Here is a 21,713-nt window from a genome sequence, read left to right as displayed (position 1 = left end):
GTGAGAGTGGGTAAGGGATGAGTGGAATATGAGAAAATTGAGTCATAAAGGTTAAACGTTTTTATGAATCCTGGCAGAGGCAATATTCGGTAGGCTTAGCCTCCGGTGTGGTGTCCAGGAAATTTTTGTTATTTTTACTGTGCCTGGGAGAGACTTGACCAGCTGATAGGATTGTTAGCAAGGGAATAAGGAAAGGTTGAGAAGGGTGAACTTCCTCAGAAGATTGAAAGAGATGGGATTCAGAGGACAGATGGAGGGAACTGGTCTTGGATAGGAGGAGGAAATACCACTTCCTTTGTAACAGGAAGAAGGGAAGAAACTTAGGTGGGGATGGAAACCAGTTTGTAGATATGGCACTTGTAATTTTAGAGTTCCCATTTCTGTGAAAGAGGTAGTCAGCTGAGAATCTCTGGAGAGCGAAGAATGGGAGAAGGTTTGAAATTGTTATGAAGAGTGAATGTGACACACTCAGTGATGGAGAAGTTTTTCACATATTGCAGTATAGGGAAGTCATTCTGGCTTATACGTGGTTCTGCCTGAACTTTGTGTGAACTGAAACACAGCCTGACTTACGGCCTGTCAAACACTTATACAGCACATCTACTTTAACCAATTAAGATAAAGAATGTCCTCTTCGAAGATAAGGATAAATAGCTCTCTTCCTGTGGCATCCATTAACACTTTCTTGAAGGTAAGGTTCCCTTCCCAGACACCAGGATTATGCTGTCTCATTGAATACATACTATTCTGTCTCTTTTGAAACCTTGAAGGAGTGTACCCCTGTCATGTCTGATGTATGTTCTTTGTTTTATTTATTTATTTATTTATTTGCGGTACGCGGGCCTCTCACTGTTGTGGCCTCTCCCGTTGCGGAGCACAGGCTCCGCACGCGCAGGGTCAGCGGCCATGGCTTACAGGCCTAGACCGCTTCGCGGCACGTGGGATCTTCCCGGACCGAGGCACGAACCCGTGTCCCCTGCATCGGCAGGCGGACTCTCAACCACTGTGCCACCAGGGAAGCGCTGTTCTTTGTTTTAATTATAAGGTTTGAAACTGTGCTGAAAACCATGCTTCAATGGAGCAGGTCCTTGGAGCTGCTGAGAGGCTGCCTCCCAGGCTATAGTCCTCAGTTTGGTTCTAATAAAACTCTTTTCTATTACTTATTATAGTTTGATTGTTGATTATTTGTGTCAACAATAGAAGCAGAAAGTAGAATTGTGTTTACCAGGGACTAGGAGGGTGGTGGTGAAAACAAGGGGCTGTTTAGTGGGTATAACAGTTTCAGTTTTGCAAGGTGAAAAAATTCTGGAAATCTGTTGCACAACAGCACGAATATACTTAACACTACTGAGCTTAAAAATTGTTAATATGGTAAACTTATGTGTTTCTTAAAATCACAATTAAAAAAAGAAAGAACGAAGTGTGAGCTGACTAGGGAATGACAGTCATGTTGTTAGGCAGTGTTTATGGTCTAATTCAGTTTGGGGGTCATGAATTTATAGTGATATCAGCTATCTTATATGATCCCTCCCCCCATTTTGCCAACACTGCTAAGTGCTAAGAGGTCCAAGTACAATTAAGTTTATAGAAGGGAAATGGGGTAAAGTTGTTAAAGTTATTGGCATCAGAGTTGCTGCACGAGTGGTCTACAGAGCCTCAGGTGCATAATGAGAGGCCAGTACAGTAATGATAGAACATGGGATGAGAGACTGATAGAAAGTAAATACACAACTGGCCAGAGGTTTCAAAGGAGATGAGAAACAGGTTAGTAGGTGTAATTGAGTAAGCAAACTGAGCTGATAGGACATTGCAGAAGAGTCACGTATCATCTGCTTTTGTGAATGTTGTGGTAATGCCAAGATTCAGGCCGTGACCACAAGAGTGTGTGGCAGGAGTACAGTGGGATGGGTCATGAGAGATCATCTAGGAATCACAGTCAGGGTATAATTATGGTATTGTTTTTGCTTCAAAACTCAATTTTGTACTCGGTATTTAGTAGCATTTGAAGTTTCTCTTTTCCTTTTGGTGTAGGCATATCTGTCTTATGGTTTGCTAAAATTAGGGAGGCCTCTTCTTTCTGGGCCAGACATTTTTTTTTTTTTTTTTTTGCAGTATGCGGGCCTCTCACTGTTGTGGCCTCTCCCGTTGCGGAGCACAGGCTCTGGATGCTCAGGCCCAGCGGCCATGGCTCACGGGCCCAGCCGCTCCACGGCATGTGGGATCTTCCCGGACCGGGGCACGAACCCATGTCCCCTGCATTGGCAGGCGGACTCTCAACCACTGCGCCACCAGGGAAGCCCCATCTCTTATTTTTAATTTGTATTTGCCCTTAAATAATATGGTAGAAATGGAAAGTATTGGTCTTGAAAGGTAAGTGAGACACACCACTTCCTTTCCTACAGGAGGGAAAGACAAATGTGTCAGTGCACTTGGATCTTTGGGACCATAAAACATGAGCTCAGTCAACAAATCCCTTTTGTTGCTTTCCTCAGGGGAGGAACTTCGGTCCAGATGATAATCCAGATGATAATCCATCATAACTTTTACCTCACATGAGATAGACTTAACGTTATTACCTCCCTGGCCACCCCTAATCTTCCTAACAGTGGTTCACAAAGTGTGATCCCCAGACCAGCAGCATCAGTATCACCTAGGAACTAGTTAAAAGGCAAATTTTGGGGCCCCACCTACCAATTCTCCTGAATCAGAAACTTTGGCAGTGATATCTAGCAGTCTTTAAGACCTCCAGTTTATCCTGATGTACTTTAAAGTTAGAGAACTGCTGCTTTTGAAGAAGCATTGAAAAGGAAGTAAGAGAATTTCTTGCTGTCTTCTTTAACAGAGACTTCCCACAGTGTATTCACAATATGTTCTTTTTTTCTTTGTTAAAATTTTAATATGTTTAGTCTGGTATCGGGAAGTGACACACAAATCTTGGTGTACTTCGTTTACAATGATCATAGCCTATTACCTCTATTTTCCACAAGAAGGGGAAAAGTTATCACATACTGATGTCAGAAAGTCTTAGGATTTTCCTGCAGTCCTCCCTTATCAGTCTTTTCTCTATCAGGACACATCTCTGGTCTGCAGCTTATAGCCAAAAATCTGGAGATATCCTTTTTTGACTTCAAGCTGCTAAAATAGAGCAACATCGGAAGTCAGAGTAAGGGAATAGTTTAGGGTGACCCTAGGAGAGAAAATTAAAATAAACTTTAATTTCAACGCAAGTATTTGTGGCAAAAATTCTGATGTCTTGCAGAGAAAGAGGAAACCAGTTTCTAAATACACAGCTGTTTATCAAAACAAGAAAAACTTTAAAACAGGATAAAAATGCTCCCAGACCAAGATAATCTTATAAGCAACAATTGAGTTGAGCTGCCATACCATTAATTTCAGTTGGCATCATTTCTGATGTGGTAGTCTAAAATATGTCTCCAAATTCTTTGACACTGTCTCACGAGGTGGAGTCTAATTCCTCTTCCCTTGAACTTAGTGACTCATGTCCAACAAATAGGAAAAAAGTAGACCAGTATGCAACTTCAGAGAGTAGGTCATAAAAGGTGGTGTAGTTTCTGGCTTGCTTATTCACCTGGATGATTCATCCTGTGGGAAGCTAGCTGCCATGTTGTGAAGACATTCAAGTGACAAAGACTCTCCTTGACCAGACTTTAGTTAGGCTCTTCTGAGCCCTCTCCTGGGCTTGACCTTGACCTTCTGTAAGATTGCATAGGTCAATTTTAGCGAGAATCCTTCTAAGTCATCCCCCAACCTTGATATCAAGTTTCTCACTCCTCACTCTTCATATCAAAGCCCTTGTCCTGCCTTTAGCAAGAATCTCTCTAACCCTTGAGGTCTCTTAGTTTTCCATCCACTGATATCCCCACTCTGCTCCTAGCTATCTTTATTGTTTTGGAGTTGAGCCTGATCTCTGTTCCCTATTGCAATGTCCCTAACTGCAGTAGTCTTGAGTAAAGTCTTCCTTACCATTTGAACAAGTGTCAGGTTAAGTTTTTAGTAGAAGCAGCCTATGGAAGAAGTCCATATAGCGAGTTACTGAGGCCTCCTGCCAACAGCCAGCCCAGCTTTAGATCACTGCAGCTTCAGACAGTCTTTTTTTTTTAAAAATAAATTTATTTATTTATTTATTTATGGCCACGTTGGGTCTTCGTAGCTGCGCGTGGGCTTTCTCTAGTTGCGGCGAGCCGGCACCACTCTTTGTTGCGGTGCGTGGGCTTCTCATTGCGGTGGGCTTCAGTAGTTGTGGCACGCGGGCTCAGTAGTTGTGGCGCACGGGCTTACTTGCTCTGTGGCACGTGGGATCTTCCTGGACCAGGGCTCAAACCCGTGTCCCCTGCATTGGCAGATGGATTCTTAACCACTGTGCCACCAGGAAAGCCCTTCAGACAGTCTTGAGTGTGCTCTTCTGAGGGATCCTGAACCAGAATCACCCAATTAAGCTGCTCCTGAATTCCTGACCAACAGAAGCTGTGAGATAATAAATGTTTGTTGTTTTAAGTCACCAAGTTTTGGGGGTAATCTAATATGTAGCAATAGATAACTAATACACCTGACTACCACATTAAATAGTAAATTGGGGGTTATGAGAAACATCAACGTTCAGTTAGTTAAATATAAGACAAAATAGTTTTTATGGCAACACTTTATTTTTACTTTTTTGGTGCTTTTCACAGTAAGTGCATTAAATACATCCTAGATAGACTATCTATGTTGGTAGAGACATCTAAAGCTCAACTTATTTACACAATGGGAAATGCAGGCTGGGAGAGAGTAACTGGTTTATCCAATGCTAGGAGTCATTTATTTATTTTTTTATTTTTGGCTGTACCTCATGGCTTTTGGGATCTTAGTTCCTCCACCAGGGATTGATCCCAGGCCTGAGGCAGTGAAAGCACCAAGTCCTAACCACTAGACTGCCAGGGGATTCCCCCTGGGAGTCATTTAAAATCTGCATATCCTGATTTACAATTCAGTGCTTTTTGTTTTTTTTTTATTATGCCACTCAAGACATGGTGCAGAAAGAGAAATTTGAGATATTATGTCTATACTGTTAAGGAATTGTCATAGTCTGTTCGGGCTGCTATAACAGAGTATCATAGACTGGGAGGCTTAGACAACAAATATTTATTTCTCACAGTTCTAGACACTGGGAAGTCCATGATTGAGGCACCAGAAGATTCAGTGTCTGGTGAAGGCCTGCTTCCTGCTTCATAGATGGCTGTGTTCTCACTGTGTCTCACATTGTATAAGGGAGCTTTCTGGGGTTTCTTTCATAAAAGTACTAATCTCATTCGTGAGGGCTCTACCCTCATGACCTAATCACCTCCCAAACACCTCACCTCCTAATACCATCACGTTGGGGATTAAGATTTCACCATGAATTTTGGCAGGGACACAAACATTCAGTCCATAACAGGAATTATAGTGTATACTAGGTTAAAAAAACACTAGAAGGGACTTCCCTGGCGGTCCAGTGGTTGAGAATCCACACTTCCACTGCAGGGGGCATGGGTTGATCCCTGGTTGGGGAACTAAGATCTCGCATGCCGCACGGAGCAGACAAAAAACAAAAAACAAAACCCCCAAAACTAGGAATAAGAACACTAGGAAGACACTAGAAAGAGCTATGTACAGAAAAATTTGTATGTCCTATTAGATATGGCAGAGTCAGTTTTTCAAATGTAACATCTATAAGATGTTATAGAAAAGCCCAAACAAACTTCTTGGCCAACTCAATATTATACATAAATAGAGATGCAACAAGGATTTATTGTATAGCACAGGGAATTATATTCAATATCTTGTAATAACCTATAATGGAATATAATCCTCAAAAAAACTGAATCATTTTACTGTATACCTAATACTAACACAATGCTGTAAATCAACTACACTTCAATTGAAAAAAAGTATTAAGCATTTCTCAAACTACTGCCAAAATTATTTTGGTCTCCTGGCTTCCAAGCTTGTTCTTCTAATCTATTCTCTAAACGGCAATCGGGATATTCTTTTTTTTTTTTTTTTTTTGGGATATTCTTTATAAAATGTAAATCTGATAATATTCTCCTGTCTAAAACCATCCAATGGCTTCCATTGTCATTAGAATAAAGTAAAAAAAAATTCTTTTTAAAATTTATTTATTTTTGGCTGTGTTGGGTCTTCGTTGCTGCACGGGCTTTCTGTAGTTGCGGTGAGCAGGGGCCACTCTTCGTTGCGGTGCGTGGGCTTCTTATTGCTGTGGCTTCTGTTGTGGAGCATGGGCTCTAGGCACACGGGCTTCAGTAGTTGTGGCACGCGGGCTCAGGAGTTGTGGCTCGTGGGCTCTAGAGTGCAGGCTCAGTAGTTGTGACACACGGGCTTAGTTGCTCCACGGCATGTGGGATCTTCCCAGACCAGGGCTTGAAGCCGTGTGCCATGCATTGGCAGGCGGATTCTTAACCACTGCGCCACCAGGGACGTCCTAAAGTAAAAATTCTTAACATGGACATTGCAGCCTTGAATAAGCTGCCTGTTTATTTCTCTAACTTAACTTTGCAGCTACTGACAAAACCTCTCTCCTTTACCAAATCAGAGTCTGGCTCCTCTGAGCCCTCCTCTTGACTAGACTCTGACATTGGGCTCTGCCCTTGGTCTGCTTAGTCCAGTTTTAGTAGGAATTATGCTGAGTCAGTTAGTGAAAATCTCACCTTTGGTATCTGAACGTCCTCTATTATATCTGATAAAATTCGTCATCCTCCACTGTCAGTATCTTACCACCCCTGGCCCGCCTTCAGTAAGAATCCTGTTGAGTCAGTCTAGCAAGAATATCTATTATCCCTAATGTTTTTACTTAGTAGTTTTCCATTCACTGACCCTCACCCTGCTACTTGGCTGTAACCGCCCCGCCCCACCCTTGTCCTTGTGTTTGGAGTTGAGCCCAATCTCTCTCCCCTACTACAAAACCCCCATTGCAGCAATCCCTTTTGAATAAATCTTCCTTACTGTCTTTAATGCATGTCATGAATAATTTTTTCTTTAACACTACTCCCCATAATCTTTTAGTTCCAGCTGAACTGGACTTCTTCCTCCTGCCTTAGGACTTTTGCACATGTGATTCCTTTGCCTATGACTTAGTTTTTCCAGATAACTACTATTGTTCTTCAAACTAGGCATCATTTTCTCAGGGAGTATTCCCTGAACCCCAAGGCTGTTAGCTCTCATGCTAGATGTTCTATGACACCCTTTATTTCTTAACACTCTTCACACTTGCAATTTGTTGTTCATTGTGAACTCCAAATAAGGTTAAAGGCAACGTTGGCCTTGTTTGCCAGTGTGCCCAACACTAGTATTGACTAGTACATAGTAGACACTCAAATATTAGCTGAAGGTATGAGTAAACACACACACGAGATCAACAAACATAAACAAAAAAACTCACAAACATACAAAGAATGGAGTTGCTTATGATGTTTAATTTTTATGTTCACTTATATTTTTAATACAGCATTAATAATGCAGAAGTCAAACACTGACTTAGTCTTTAATTTCTATCAACTACAGTTTTGGTGTCATTCTATGAAACTGAGAAATCTTTTCAAAAGAAGATCCTCTAACTAGACTACTCTTAATTTGACTAATACTGTAAAATATTAATGATAGTACTGACTGACTTCCTGGTCTATCAGTAGGCTACTGAAGAGAACATACTCACTTTTTAAAAGAGTTAACAAATCAAATTTCAAGCCAGAACATACTGCCTATGAGTTGGAAGTATTCTTTTTCTTCTAGCATCTACATTAGCAAAGTTTCAGTGGGACAAAACAATCTTAGATGGCAAAAAAGTAACTTAAGCACTTTGCTTTCTTTTTGTGGAGCTTCTAGTTACTATGGGCACTCGAGAGAAATTAATAGCTGCTTTGGCTTTCAAAGATTTTCTAAAGTATTTAAAAATTGACTGAAGGCTAGAGGAAGGGGCTAAGTTGTGTTCTTCTGTACCAGCAGAAACTGTGGGAAACTCCTTTTTCAAAACAGTAGCTGCAGGTTTATCCAAAGGCTTTGGACTTGTCACCCATTCACGACAGTGGTGCTTTATCCATGCTAATAACTGGATGTCACTCCCCAGCTGGTGTCCTACGTGATGTTCAGAGTCAATAAGTGCAACAGCATATACTTTGCTCATTACTTCCCACTTTCTACGAACAAGCAAGTCCATAAAAACCAAGCCTCCATAACCATGTACAAGGAAGGCAACATCCTTGCCTTCAGCCTTTGAAATGAAGTAATCCCAAATATAAGCCATGTGTTCTTCAGGAGTGTTGCTGCATCTTTTTGGAATACATTGGAGAGACTGCTGGAGAGATAAAAAGCTCTCAGTCTGAACCATTTTTCTGGAAGGGGACTCAACATTTTGTGTTAAAAGGCCTTTCCGCTCTTTTTCTGTCTGTAGGTCCACAAAATTGTCGTTGGGGTTTAGCACAATTACATCATAATGTGCCTGCAATGCCATTTGAATACATGGTATCTGACTTCCATGTTGGAGACCATGATGTATTACTGCCTGCTGACTCCACTGACCAGCTCTAAAGACCCCACGGTCCTGAAGAAGGACGAGAAGAGCAGAATGATGACTTGTTAATGCTCTCTCACTCATGAAGAAGAAGCTTCTTGGTTCCTTATCAGCCTCTGGTGGGATATATACTTTTTGTAATTTGCACACTTTTTCCAAAAGTTCATAAATGTATTGTTCAAGCAAATGGCCAAGGGCCTGGTAGCGCTTGCTATTCCTCTCCAGGACATTTTTATAATAGTTAAAGACAAAAGGCTTATGTGTCTCAGTGTGTCTCAATTCAGCTTTTTCATTGAAGTCATATTTAAGTTCCTCTAGTAAATCAGATTGTTCTATAAATTTTCGGAAGCTCAGTTCCTGAGTCACTGGTAACCACTGAAAGTGAAAAGCAATATTATGTCAGTACCAGAAAAAATAAAATAAAAATTTCATCTTGCTAAAGTCTTCCTGCGGGAAATCATACTGAATTAAGCACTTTAAGAAGACATTAACATTATGGTAAAGATTTTAACTCAAAATAATTATGAACGATGCAAAGTAGTGAGAAACTGAATACACTAAGGGACAATGGCCAGACCGTATATAAAAACAGAACTCTGATCCACAACCTGCAGGAACTTGCCCAGGAAGCCAATCCCTTATCTGTTGATCCAATAAACAGCCCAGGAAGCCAGTCTTGTAAGTCAGAATCTCGGGAAGTCAGACTGCTACCTCTAGTGACAAGCTGAGAAGCCAAACAATAACTTCTGTTACAGTGGGTCCAAAATGGCCAGGACTTGATTAATAACTTAGAGCTTCCCTAATTTTTATCCCTGCTTCCAACTTAGGACCCACCAGAGAAAGCCAAATATGCACCCCTAAACAGTCACATAGGATGCCTCCCTTCTAGTTATCTTGCATTCAGCTTCCTCATGCCAACAGTGTCCAGTCAGGACATACCAGCAGCCTTCCCTTTTTTTTCCACTACAAAGCTTTCCCACTCCTCTGCCTGCCTTTGAGTCACTGCCAAAATGCAAGTGATGGTGGCTAACTCCCTTGCTATAGTGAGCTCAGAATGAATAGGTTTTGCTTTTCTCATTTGGTTGGTCTTTATCTCCACAGTAAGCATTCAAACATTTTTGCTATTAAATAAATGGCAGGGGATGGCAGTAGAAGTGAAATGTGAACCATGCAGTGTAGATGATGATCAGTTTATCTACTAATAGAAGATACGGTTATTCTGATATTTGAAAATAAAAAAAGTGACTGAGAAGTGAACTTAGTTATTGTCAACATAGCCCAAAGGGAAAAGAAAAGACTTTGAAAGGTTAAGTCCTGGAAAAAAACAATCTCAAATAGACTCTATTCTGAGGCAAACAAACAAACAAACAAACAAAAAACAACAAAAAAAGTTAAGTGGCTTGTGCCAAACAACTGTTAAATAAATGTTGGGTACCGAGGCTATCTGACTCCAATTCATGTTCTTAACAAATTCATGAATACTCTCACTCCTTAATTTCTTAACACTCACACTGGCAACCACAACCTACTTCCAATAAATAGCACTCCATAAAATGATTTTCAGTGCCACTCAAGCTGCTATCAAGGCTTAAGGCAAAATCAACATGGTGCTTGCTTGCTTTGATTTCTTAACTCTTTTCTCACTTTCTGAATCTTATTCCCTGATTCCCAATTAATACTTCATGAAGGTGTTTGGTTGTTCAAAGCATCCAACCTATCTACACTGCTCTCTGTTCTTTAAAAACTTTTTTCCTTACAGTATTGCTGATCTCAGGTGCTATTATGTAATTAATATATTTTCCTAGCGTGTATAATGACAGATAGGAGCCTCTGGAATTAGATTGATTTAGGTTTAAATCCTAGCTCCAAATTTTATGTTGAGTGACTTTCAGCAGGTTTCTTTACCTCTATGAGTTTCGGTTTCTTCTACTTGTGAGTCTTAGGTTATGTTATCTAAAATAGCAATCCTTATTACCCTCTATCCTGCTACTCTGCTTATTTTTCTTCATAGCCTACATTACCACCTGATATATAATTGTTTGTATATTTGAAAATTATCTGTCTCCCCTCACTAGAATAAAAGCTCTATGAGAACAGGAACTTTGTTTAATTAACTGCTGTATCTGCAGTACTTGGAACAGTGTCTGACAAATATTATATAAATATTTTTTGAATGCATAAATGCAAAATAGGATAACATCATTTATTTCACAAAGCTGCTCTGAGAATTAAATTAACTAATATAGGTAAAAACCATTTTATGTACTGTCTCACACGTGGAAGTTTCTGTAAAGATAGGATGATCTTCCTTTTTGAGAAGTGTGAAATAAAAAAACATATATCTCTTGTCCAGCCTTCCTTATTCACTCAACACTGTGATTTTTATCCACATTAATAAACATAGTCCTAGGTCATTCATTTTATCAGTTTTATAGTGTTCCATTGCTTGAATATGCCATGGTTTGTTTAACCATTTTCCTGTTGAAGAATATTTAGGTTGCTCCAATTTTCCACTATTATAAACAAAGCTATAACAAACATAGCTATATTTTTGTGCACATATCAAGAGTTTCTTAAGGCAATATACCTAGAAGTGGAACTTCTAGGTCATATCAGCATCTTCCATTTTACCAGATATTGCCAAATTGCCCTCCAAAAAGGAGGGTCTATTTTATACTTTGGCATGGATGAGGAGGTTTGCCCAGAAAAGCAGTAATCTCTTAGATCTAAAAATACTTTGTTTATTCAGGTGCTGTGCTGGAAACTGCCTTTTTCTCTACTGAAATAAAGAGAAAGGTACTGAATATTTAAACCTCAATGAATTAAACCTAAACCAACTAAACTAAACTAAACCAACGAACTAAAGAACCTTGTTAGCTAACTTTTCTTTCAATCAGAGAGTAGAATAAAATGAGTATTTTCTAATAGCACATAGTATATGGCATTCAGTTACTCTTTTTCACCTTTAAGTGCTTGTGTACCTAGTTGTTTGAGAAACAATTCTCGGGGGAAAAGAATGGGAGTTTGCAAACTGGAAAACCCAAATGGCACACAGATATATAAAGGACAGGTATAGGTGGGGTGAACAGGAGCAAGGTGCAGAGTATCCTGTAGAATGAAAAGGTAGACCATTCTTTAGAATTTATTGTAGCTTATTTTGCTTGGTTAATATACTCAAACTTGTAACTCTCATATCTAGCTGTCTACCTGATATATTTACTTGGATGTCAAATAGCCATTTCAAACTTAACACGTCCAAAGCACTCCCTTCAGTCTACTCTCCCTCTAGTCTTTCTCATCTTATAAATAATTCCATTCTTTCAGTTGCTTGTGCTGCAACCTTCCTTTCTCTCTTTCACACTCCACATCTGATCAATCAGCAAATCTGTAGGCTCCCTTATTTGAAATATATCTCTAATCTAACCACTTGTTACCTCTCCACCTCTACTGCCCTAGCCCTAGTACAAGTCACTATCAACACTAACCTTCGTTATTAAGCCTCCTATCTAATCTCTTTGCACTCTTATCTCCTGGTAGTCTGTTTAACACATAGCAGCTAGAACGATCTTTTCAAAACATCTAAATTGGATATCACACCCCTGTTCAAAATGCTCCATTGTCTCCCCTGTTACTCAGAATAAAAGCCTAAGTTCTTACCATGGCCTACAAGGTCCCCCATGACCCTTAGCTCTCCAAGGTCATTTCCCTCCATTTCTCTCACTTGCTTACTCATCTAGTTACATCATCTGGCTCTTAGCTCTTTCTCGGGTGTCATTTCCCACCACTCTCTTGCTTACTTCACTCTAGCCCCACCTGGCCTCTTTGCCGCCAACTTGTAAAGCAAACTCCTATTTAGGGGCATCCCCCTTGCTATGCCCACAGATTGGGATACTCTTCCCCTAGATATCTATAGGGCTTCATTTCCTTCAAGTTTCTGCCCATCTGTTATCTGATCAGAGAAACTTTCTCTGAGCATTCTATCTGAAAGGGCAATCCCCTCTAATACTTCCTTACTCCCTGTCTGTCTATGATGCTTCATTTTTCCCTCCCTTCCTCCTTCTTCCTTTTCTTTTTTTTTGGGGGGGGATTTTTTTTTTGTATTCAAACAGAAAGTCACAAAAATTATAATCATCCTCATCAGTTCACTCAGTTTTCTTTTCTTTTTGTTTTTGCACTTATTACCAACTGACATATACTTGCTTACTGTCTGTTCCCTCCCATTAGAATATAAGTTTGGGACTTCCCTGGTAAACCAGTGGTTAAGACTCTGTGCTTCCACTTCAGGGGGCATGGGTTCAATCCCTGGTCTGGGAACTAAGATCCCACAAGTTGTGCGGCACGGCTAAAAAAAAAAAAAAGTTCCATGACAGCAGAGACAAGGACTTTGTTTTGTTTTGTTGAGTAGTTCTTGGAATAGTGCCTGGTGAATAGTAGGCACTTAAACATTGTTGTTAGAATTTTACGATTTTTGCTAAGGGCATAAGAAAGTAAAGAAAAAAATCCTCTAGCTGTATACACAGGAGAAAGATGCACACAAAGCTTTTGAAAAATTATAGAGGCTCCTTCTATAATTCTAAAGTTAATAAATGTTGATTTATGAATTATTCTTAGAGACTATCCTATACATCTATATATATTTATTTTCTCTTTTGAAAATCAAGATGGTCCATTAAAATAAAGGAGAGAAACTGTTTTATATACTTAGTTTTCTAAAGAGTGGTTTGGAATAAGATAACTTAGCTTTAAGAATAAGATTGTCGGAGTTCCCTGGTGGCGCAGTGGTTAAGAATCCACCTGCCAATGCAGGGGACACAGGTTCGAGCCCTGGTCTGGGAAGATCCCACATGCCGCGGAGCAACTAAGCCCGTGCGCCACAACTACTCAGCCTGTGCTCAAGGGCCTGCAAGCCACAATTCCTGAAGCTCCGGTGCCTAGAGCCCGTGCTCTGCAACAAGAGAAGCTACAGCAATGAGAAGCCCATGCACCTACAACGAAGAGTAGCCCCCGCTCACTGCAACTAGAGAAAGCCCGCGTGCAGCAACAAAGACCCAACTCAGCCATAAATAAATAAATAAATAGAATAAGATTGTCAGAGCTGCAAGGGATTTTATTGATATTCTTAGCTAATATGTTTATTTTATAGAGAAGTGAGGCTTTCAAAGGTAAACTGACATGCCCAAAATAACTCAGGCAGCTCTACAAACCTGAGAGAAGATTCATTTTTTACCAGTGATTTTAAAAATACACAGTATTGGGCTTCCCTGGTGGCGCAGTGGTTGAGAGTCCGCCTGCCGATGCAGGGGACACGGGTTTGTGCCCCGATCCGGGAAGATCCCACATGCCGCGGAGCGGCTAGGCCCCGTGAGCCATGGCCACTGAGCCTGCGCGTCCGGAGCCTGTGCTCCGCAACGGGAGAGGCCACAACAGTGAGAGGCCTGCGTACCAAAAAAAAAAAAAAAAAAAAATACACAGTATTTTTTCATTCATTCACCAAAAATTTGGTGAGGGGATTTGTTAGTCACTTAGTTTTCTATATCGAATACTCTAGTCATTTTAAGAAGGGAAAAGAGTATATAATCATTAATGAGAATTTCAAGTTAGGTCCTTTTAGTAATCTGGATTAGGTGGTGACACTGCTGGTTATAGCCATGCCTAGAGCAAAACATAATTATTTTAAATTATTTAACTAATTGTGGTAAAATACATTAAAAATTTACAGTTTTAACCATTTTTACATGGGCAGTTCAGTGGCACTGAGTACACCCACATTGCGTGCAACCATTAATACCATCCATCCATCGCACATTTTTCATCTTGAAAAACTGTAACTCTGTACCCAGTAAGCTGTAATTTTTCATTTCCCCTTAGCAGCAGCCCCTGGCAAATCTTTCTACTTTCTGTCTCTATGAATTTGACAAGAAGAGGGTGGGTGGGGCAACAGAATCACAGATGCAAGTAATTTTAATTAGCTTACTTTGGTTTTAACAAACAACTTCTCTAGGATCATAAAGTGGTTATATTTAACAATATTTTACATTCTTTACAAGTGATCAGTAAACTTTTATGAAAATATAATTTTACAACCTGGGAAGTTAGGGTCTAACCCCAGGTTACACAGTAATATACCCTATTACAGTAATTACAGTCCTTTGGTGTATTTAAGAAAGAGGTCCTGTTGTATATCCTATGACATTAAGAAGCACAAATGAGTGATACTTCACTAAGAAAATGAAAAAAAATCTAAAGATACTTTTTTTCAATGAACATGTTTTTATTTACTTATATATTTAGAAAACCAAACTAAACCAAAACAAAAAACCCCCTGGAAAACATCATTTAAGAATTACTGTTTTGGTAAAAAGCAGCACTATTTTTATTTTCCCAACACATAAATGCAATTATGAGGGCTTTTTTCAGAACAATAATTATGCCTGTATACAATTCCATTTAGTAAATTATAGAAAATAATAGAGCTTATGAAATTTTATATGTAAAAGATTCAAAGAAGAGCAAAGTAAATCTCTTCCCCCTGCCTACCTCTCCCCAGGAAAGACTAAAGAAGATTAATTTAAGCCACCTGAGGCAAAGACAGAAAATAGGATATTAGTGATGGAAAGAAAAAAATCAGATGTTAGAAATCTTGGGTTGCCCAAATTTGAGTATGTAACAGAATCTCCTAGGAAAGTTTCTTAGAAAACTAATTTAGTGAACTATTATAAAGATACCCTTGTAACTACCCCAGGTTAGCTTTGCGAGCCCTCCCTAAAGTGCCTTCAAGTGCCCTCTTCCTCCCCTCCAAGAGCAAGCACTCCAGACTTTTATAGAAATCAATGCTTTCTATTTCTTTATGGTTTTATCTCCTATGTACACAGCCCTAAGACCTATAGTTTAGTAGTTGAGTTTTGTTCTTTTTTTTTTTTTTAAACTTGATATGCCTTCCTGGGAAACAAATTCTGACAGCTAGATTTTGGATTTACTGACTTTGCCCAATCCTAGATCCTATGCTTCTTGATTGGGATTATTTAGAGGTAAGGGGGTACCAAAAGATAAAGAAGACAGGACTACCTAAAGCTTCAGTTTTACTAAATAGTAACATAAAGTGAAATTTTTCTATTAAAATCAACCAAATGTATTAAGGCATAGAAATGCTAAATAAATATCACATTTTAAGACAGAACACTCTAAAGTTAGTGTTGGTGGGGAGGGATAAATTAGGAGTTTGGGATTAACATATATACTACTATATATAAAACATAACCAACAAGGACCTACTGTATAGCCCAGGGAATTATACTCAGTATGTTGTAATAAACTATAAGGGAAAAGAATCTGAAAAAAAAATAGGTGTATACTGTGTTTTGAATCTTCAGCTGGGTCTGGGACACCAGACCCTGTCCCAGATGCTGGGGACACACATAGTACCTGCCTTCCAGGAGCTCCCTCACTCCTGTGAGGTCCAGAGAGTCAACCCCACTAATTTCAGTCCTTAGCTCAACACTGTTGCCCCCGTACCTTACTCATTAAGAGCAAAATAAGTTTGAATGCATGAGTTAAAAAAAAAAAGTATATGTATGTATAACTGAATCACTCTGCTGTACACCTGAAACTAACACAACATTGTAAATCAACTATACCACAATTAAAAAAAAATGAAGAGCAAATCAAAGACTATGCAGCCAAAAAAATCAGAAAAAACGTATTAGAGAGGTATGCCATGAAGTTAATTAATACAAATATATTTTTTTCTGTAAAAAATATATTAATCTAACATAAAAACCGAAAAAGAAGATAGTGGTGTATGTACAGGATACCTGGGGCTGAGCCCCAGAGCCAAATGACAGTTTAAAAAACTTAGGTTATTAAAGGTTTGTCCTATAGCCTCCTGGACAAGAGATTACCCATCTCTTGCTTAAATACCTCAAGTTACTGCAGGTTTTCATAACTTCTAGGAATAGGCTATTACACTGTAGGGCAGTTAAAATTGCTCATTGTCTTAAAAAGGAAGATATCCTTGAAACAAAAAAACCTATAGTCATTTTTCATGAATCATGTGTTAATTCCTTTATATCTAGAAGAAAAATCCTTCACATAAGAATTCTCAATATTTTAAGGATAAGATTCAACTAGTAACAAAAATGAGGCTAATAGCAACATGACACAGTGCTCCAAATATCTTTGCAAAATCTAGGCTTTCCAGGAGCCCATGGTAAGGAATTCCAGATTTTAATTTCTAAAACAGTTTAGGAAGTCAGGATGTACCCAGTGCCCAACCAAACCTGTTTATACTCAGATTATACTTAAAGTTAATTCACCTGTGAAGAGAAGGGTCTTTTTTTTTTTAGATTTCGTTAAGCTCTCCTCAAAGAAATTGTTAATTAAGGGGTAAAATAAAGGGTTGATCAATTTCACACTGCCACTGTCTTGAAACTATTAAAAAAACACACCCACCGCTTTTAATAGTATAGTTAGTCAAAACAAAAATATAATGAATACCTAACTTAAACACTTTATATGCACTTTTAACACTCAATAAAGAACCATACTCATTAAGATCAAACCAGTCCATCCTCTCCTCCTATAAAATACTGGGCTGATGAATTTCTAATCTCAAATAATCTTAATTTAAAAGGCTCTATACAGTGTGAGCTAAACATACATAAAAGAAATGACCTTATTTACAAACATACTAAGAGAAGAGAATCATTCACTTTTTTTGGTCTTTCTTCCTTATTTTAAAATAAGGAAGCTTTCTCCTGAACATCATAAAACACTATAAAAGACTGTGTAATTAGTCTTTCATAAAAGGAAAAGTAAGGTTGTTAAATGACTCCCTCAAAAGTAAAAAACTGAACTTTTTAGTCCTATAGTTGTTTGCAATACAGTCAACTATGTAGTAGAGACTGTTAAAACAATAAAAATACTGGTTTAAAAAGCAAATTTGAAAATAAAAAGCAAATTTAAAATTCTTGAGCTTAAAGGCTATTTATCTTCACATATGTTATTCAAAACCAGCTCCAATTCAAAGAAACAAACTGACCCACTAAGTCTTTATTAGCAGAAATGCTGTATTTGGTTCAATGACAAGTTTAAATGACATATTTGCAAGCTGAATGATATTATTTCTTATAATTTCATTTCTCACAGGTTCACTTCTTACTGCTAAACTTTAAAACTTCTTTTAAGGAAGCTGTAAGTTTGGACTGAAATGGATTAGGCCTACTTACAATTTCCTTTTTTATGTTTCCACCTCTTAGCTCTATTTCCATCTTTTGCAGTTAGTTTCCTATATTGGCTGATGAATTGAGCCAGTATGATTGAGTTAAATCATTCAATTAAAAGAGTTGATTTATGAGGAAACTTAAAATTCAGATATTTTTCAGTAGGCAGTGTTTTTATTTGTTAAACATAAACTAGGGCCTCTAAATGAAATCCTTGTAGTGAATTTCATTCTCATCAAGCCCTGAAGTATTTCTGCTTTTCAGCCATTCCTGCCATGTAAGACACTCCCCCCGGCCCAATAGGATCATCACCTGGAGGCTTACTTTTAGCTCTGCACAGGCCACACTGTAAGTAAGAAGCAAGGCTCAAGAAGCACAAACCTGGGCTCTGGTAATGAGCTGGACGAGTCCCTTTACTGGCCTTGGTAAAATGGGGGAGGGGGAGCGGATGTTAAACTGTTGGAACATTCCAGTATCATTTTGCCTCTGGAGAGCTCTGCTGAATTTTGTGAAACTTATTGTGATTAAAGCTTACACAGTAAAAAAAAAGTTATTCAAATATGTACATTATGGCTAATAAAGTAGGACAGTTTTCTAAACTGATGGGTCCTATGAAAGGACAAAAAAAATCAGTCTGCAAGTACTAGTCGTTGAGTTCGAGGTCAGGGTTATTCCTTTAAGTACTGTAATAAAAATTAGCGGCACAAATTCGTTTACACCCACCCACTTTCTAGCATCTCAGCATTTTATGTTTTAAAAAATTGAGGTGCAGCTTATCTTTTTTCCTGGCCTTTAAAAATGGTGAGTTTGAAGAGGTCCTTTCTATTACTCTGACATTTTCTCCACAGCTGACCTTATTGATTTCCACTCCAACTGCTAAACCAGCAGCTAGGCTATTGATTTTTGTCGTCTTAAAATCTTTTTTTCTTTAGTCTGAGGAAGCGCCTTGAGGACAAATATATGGGAGAGTCCATGAGGAAAGTAGTAGCACAAAAGGACTAATGTTTTGTTCTCATATTTCCGGGGTCCCCTCGCGGGATTCAGTGAAGTGGAGGAATTCCTAAAGTTTCCCCGGTTTAGTTTTTAGTCAACTTAATCTTCAAAGTCAACAAAGCCTTGACGATCTCGGGCTAAAACCTAGCACCCAGTCTCACTGTCTAACAGGGGCAGAGACAATGAAAACAGCGTCATTTAATAAGCACTTGCGACGGTAACCCGCAGAGAAAACTACTCCCAGGAAGTGATTTCCGGGTGGAGGTGGGAGGGGTGGCTAATTTCCGGTCTGAGGGCCGGCGACGGCTCTTGCGCAAGCGCAGTTCACATTTTCCTGGCTTTTTTTTTTTTCCCCCCCTCCCCTCCCCCTCCCTTCCCCAGCCTGAGGGGTCTTGAGGTGACAGCGACTGCGATTCCGGCAGGAGGAGGAGGAGATGGACAAGGGGAAGGCCGGGCGACGGCGATCTTCATCCGGTGAGAAAGGGTCGGAGGAGGGCTGAGCATATTGTTTCCTACCTCAGGCAAAGCGGGGGAACAGGCGACGACGGGTGCTGCGGCCCGGAGCTGTGAGGGCTCGGGCTCCGGCTCGGGCTCGGGCGCGAGGGGGAGGGGAGGAGGTGAGGGGAGTGGGGAGTGGAATAGAGTGGGGTGGAGGGGCGCGCACAATGGAGGGTTCCCGGGTCTCGCGGGCCCCTGCGAGTCGAAGACCCACTCCGAGCTGTCATCAAAGCCTCGGCCGCTCTTCACCCCGTCACCCCTTTTCATTTTTGTCCTTCTCCCGCGAGCACCCTCCTTGGGTCTCATCGGCCTGCGGCTCTTCCCGGTTGGCTTGCCGCTCTCCTGCCACGCCTTCCTCGTAATTCCACCAGTGTTCCAGTTTCATTTCCAGCTTCTCAGCGCCTTGGTCCTACTTTCCTCTCTTCCCTTGATTCTCGACTTTGGCTCTTTCTCACCCCTGTACCTCCTGGCAGGTAAAAGCAGCAAAGAAGGAAAGGTTGGGCATGTTAATTGACACTTCATTCCTCGTCTAAGTGCTGCAAGCAACGTGTCTTGCTTGGTCTTCTGAGCCGGCCCGCTTAATAACGTTTTTATTTTCTAGACACCCCCTTCTTCCAAAAGCGATTCAAAAGTCGAACAAAGGATTTGAAGCCATGTTTCGTTCTGTTTTTATTCTCACCGTGTTTTTGTTTTTGAAATTGTTTTGCGGCTTAAATGACTGTCTTCAGTTTTGGGTACTACATCTTAGAAACACAAAAGTGAAGGTGTTAAGACGCGAGTTCGAGCCCCTCCCAGTCAGCAAGTTTTTGTCAAAGATCTCATCCATTAAGGGTACCGCAGTTTCTGTGTTAAGTCCTGTGGACTTACCAGAGGAGGAGGGGACAAGGGCTCTTTAATAAGCTTACACTCTAGTACACTAACATTCAGTGAATCAATTATTTCATTAAATTTTCTTATTTATTATTGTGCCATCTGTTGTTGCATAGACAGTCTATGCAGTCTATTTAGACAATTCTACATTTATTTAGGAGTGCCCTTGTGGCAATGTGCCTCAAACTTTTTTGGCCGCAAAGGAGAGTGAACATGGATCTCTGGGACATTGCTTGAAGTAGCTGAAAACCTGAAATTCCTCTTCATAAGCAACCAGTATTACCATTTGTGTGTGTGTGTATTCTAGAGATATTCTTTGCCGTTGAAAGTATATGTATGTATTATATATATACATATATACACACATATGTATGTATGTATATGCCTTCAATAGATTGGTGTTTGTTTTAATATACTTTTTTCTCCCCTAAAACCTTCAAGTGAAATTGACACATAAGGACTATGCACAGTGTTTATCTGGTGTCATTTGTGTGCTTCCTCACACAGAACTTTAGGGGTAATCATAGCTCAGTTTAACATGCACAGCCTTTTTTCAATAAAAGCATTTCTCCTTGGCTTAGTACATTGTTTTGGGGGTAAGGGCAAGATATTAGCCTTGTTCTTCAGCAAATCCCATCCTCTTTACCTGGTTACACTTAGATTTATTTATCTATTTATTACAGTTAATTTGGTGCAAGTAGTTGTGGGAAGTAAAATTTGAGAGTAAAATTGTTAATTCTTAAAAGACGTTGATATTTATGTGAGCTATCCCTCTGGAGAGGATTTCTTTTTCTGCTGACTTCCCTTTTGGAGCTGTCCTTTCTGAAAAGTAATTGTTAATGTATAGTAAAAACCATTCTCAGATCTAATATTAACTAGCTGTTCTCCAGTATTCATCTGGTTTTAAGAGATGAATATTAATTTTTAAGAATGATTCTTTTCTGAATAGTGTATATTTAATTTTCTCACATAGATTCTCAGAAACAGAACAATCAGTTGGCTTAAAGGGATTCTGAATTCTGTGTGACATTTATGTGCATGCAGTTGCCATTTCATTAGGAGGGTTGCTAACTGGAACTTGAATGACTGGAAGTGACATTTATCATCGTGAGAATTTCATAAGTACCCAAAGGTAAAATTTTGATTAATAACAGGAAGAATTCTAAGTTAGAGGTATAAGGAAGGCGGATAGCAGTCGAGAGAGAAAACAAGACATGAAGTTTCAAGTTTCCTCTGTGAGACTGCACTAGGTTTTCCTAAACTTTCTCCTGAACAAGGAAGAACTATGAAGGGTTACATAGTGTATTGCCCAAAACTCTTTTAGTTGCAAGTAGCAGAAACCCAATTCCAGGTGGTTTAAGCAAAACAAGAAAACAAGCATTTGTGGACTCACATAACTGACAACTGTAGGAGTTGGATGGCTTCTGGCATGGCTGTATCTGTTTTAGGCACTGGTTCTCAAGGTATGGTCTGGGAACCTCTGGGTTCCGTGAGTCCCTTTTGGGTCTGTGAGCTTACACAGTTTTTCATAATTTTAAGACATTGTTTGCCTTTCCCTCTTAATCTTCTAC

The 21,713-nt window shown here is 39.5% G+C and overlaps 2 protein-coding genes across 18 annotated transcripts in view; one reads left to right on the top strand and one right to left on the bottom strand.

The window, feature by feature from the left end:
• The window catches only part of SENP7 (SUMO specific peptidase 7), a 172,213-nt gene that overhangs the window by 346 nt on the left and 150,154 nt on the right, over positions 1 to 21,713 (top strand). For 8 of the 17 annotated variants that reach the window (XM_089910473.1, XM_089910484.1, XM_089910485.1 and 5 more), the window contains one exon: positions 19,156 to 19,248. In XM_089910473.1, coding sequence (XP_089766599.1) covers positions 19,209 to 19,248 — 40 coding nt within the window. In that variant the 5' untranslated portion in view covers positions 19,156 to 19,208. Of the gene's footprint in view, positions 1 to 6; positions 692 to 8,930; positions 18,130 to 19,155; positions 19,249 to 19,319; positions 19,746 to 21,713 lie in introns of those variants that run through there. The other 9 variants (XM_089910472.1, XM_089910468.1, XM_089910467.1 and 6 more) reach the window with 5 other exon arrangements.
• LOC111184010 (putative protein ARB2BP) lies at positions 1,101 to 20,958 on the bottom strand. Its single transcript, XM_089910502.1, has 2 exons — positions 17,737 to 20,958; positions 1,101 to 8,938 (listed from the first exon to the last, which is right to left on the bottom strand). Exons 1-2 carry the CDS (start codon positions 17,827 to 17,829, stop codon positions 7,844 to 7,846), a joined length of 1,188 nt encoding a protein of 395 aa, XP_089766628.1. The 5' UTR covers positions 17,830 to 20,958; the 3' UTR covers positions 1,101 to 7,843.

The sequence above is a fragment of the Delphinapterus leucas genome, chromosome 4 (genome assembly GCF_059928025.1).
Source record: "Delphinapterus leucas isolate spDelLeu-1000000601 "Yukka" chromosome 4, BTC_Dleu_Yukka2, whole genome shotgun sequence".
Lineage (NCBI taxonomy): Eukaryota > Metazoa > Chordata > Mammalia > Artiodactyla > Monodontidae > Delphinapterus > Delphinapterus leucas.
The sequence above is the reverse complement of the archived record's forward strand: the minus strand, read 5'-3'. Positions and strand labels throughout refer to the sequence as shown.

What these genes read in the sequence shown, in the direction of transcription:
- LOC111184010 (XM_089910502.1), bottom strand. Translation starts at nt 17,829, where the DNA reads ATGGAAATAGAGCTAAGAGGTGGAAACATAAAAAAGGAAATTGTAAGT. An exon ending in TTACAGCTTCCTTAAAAGAA is followed by an intron (nt 8,939 to 17,736) that starts GTTTTAAAGTTT and finishes TTTCACTTTCAG; the next exon opens with TGGTTACCAGTGACTCAGGA.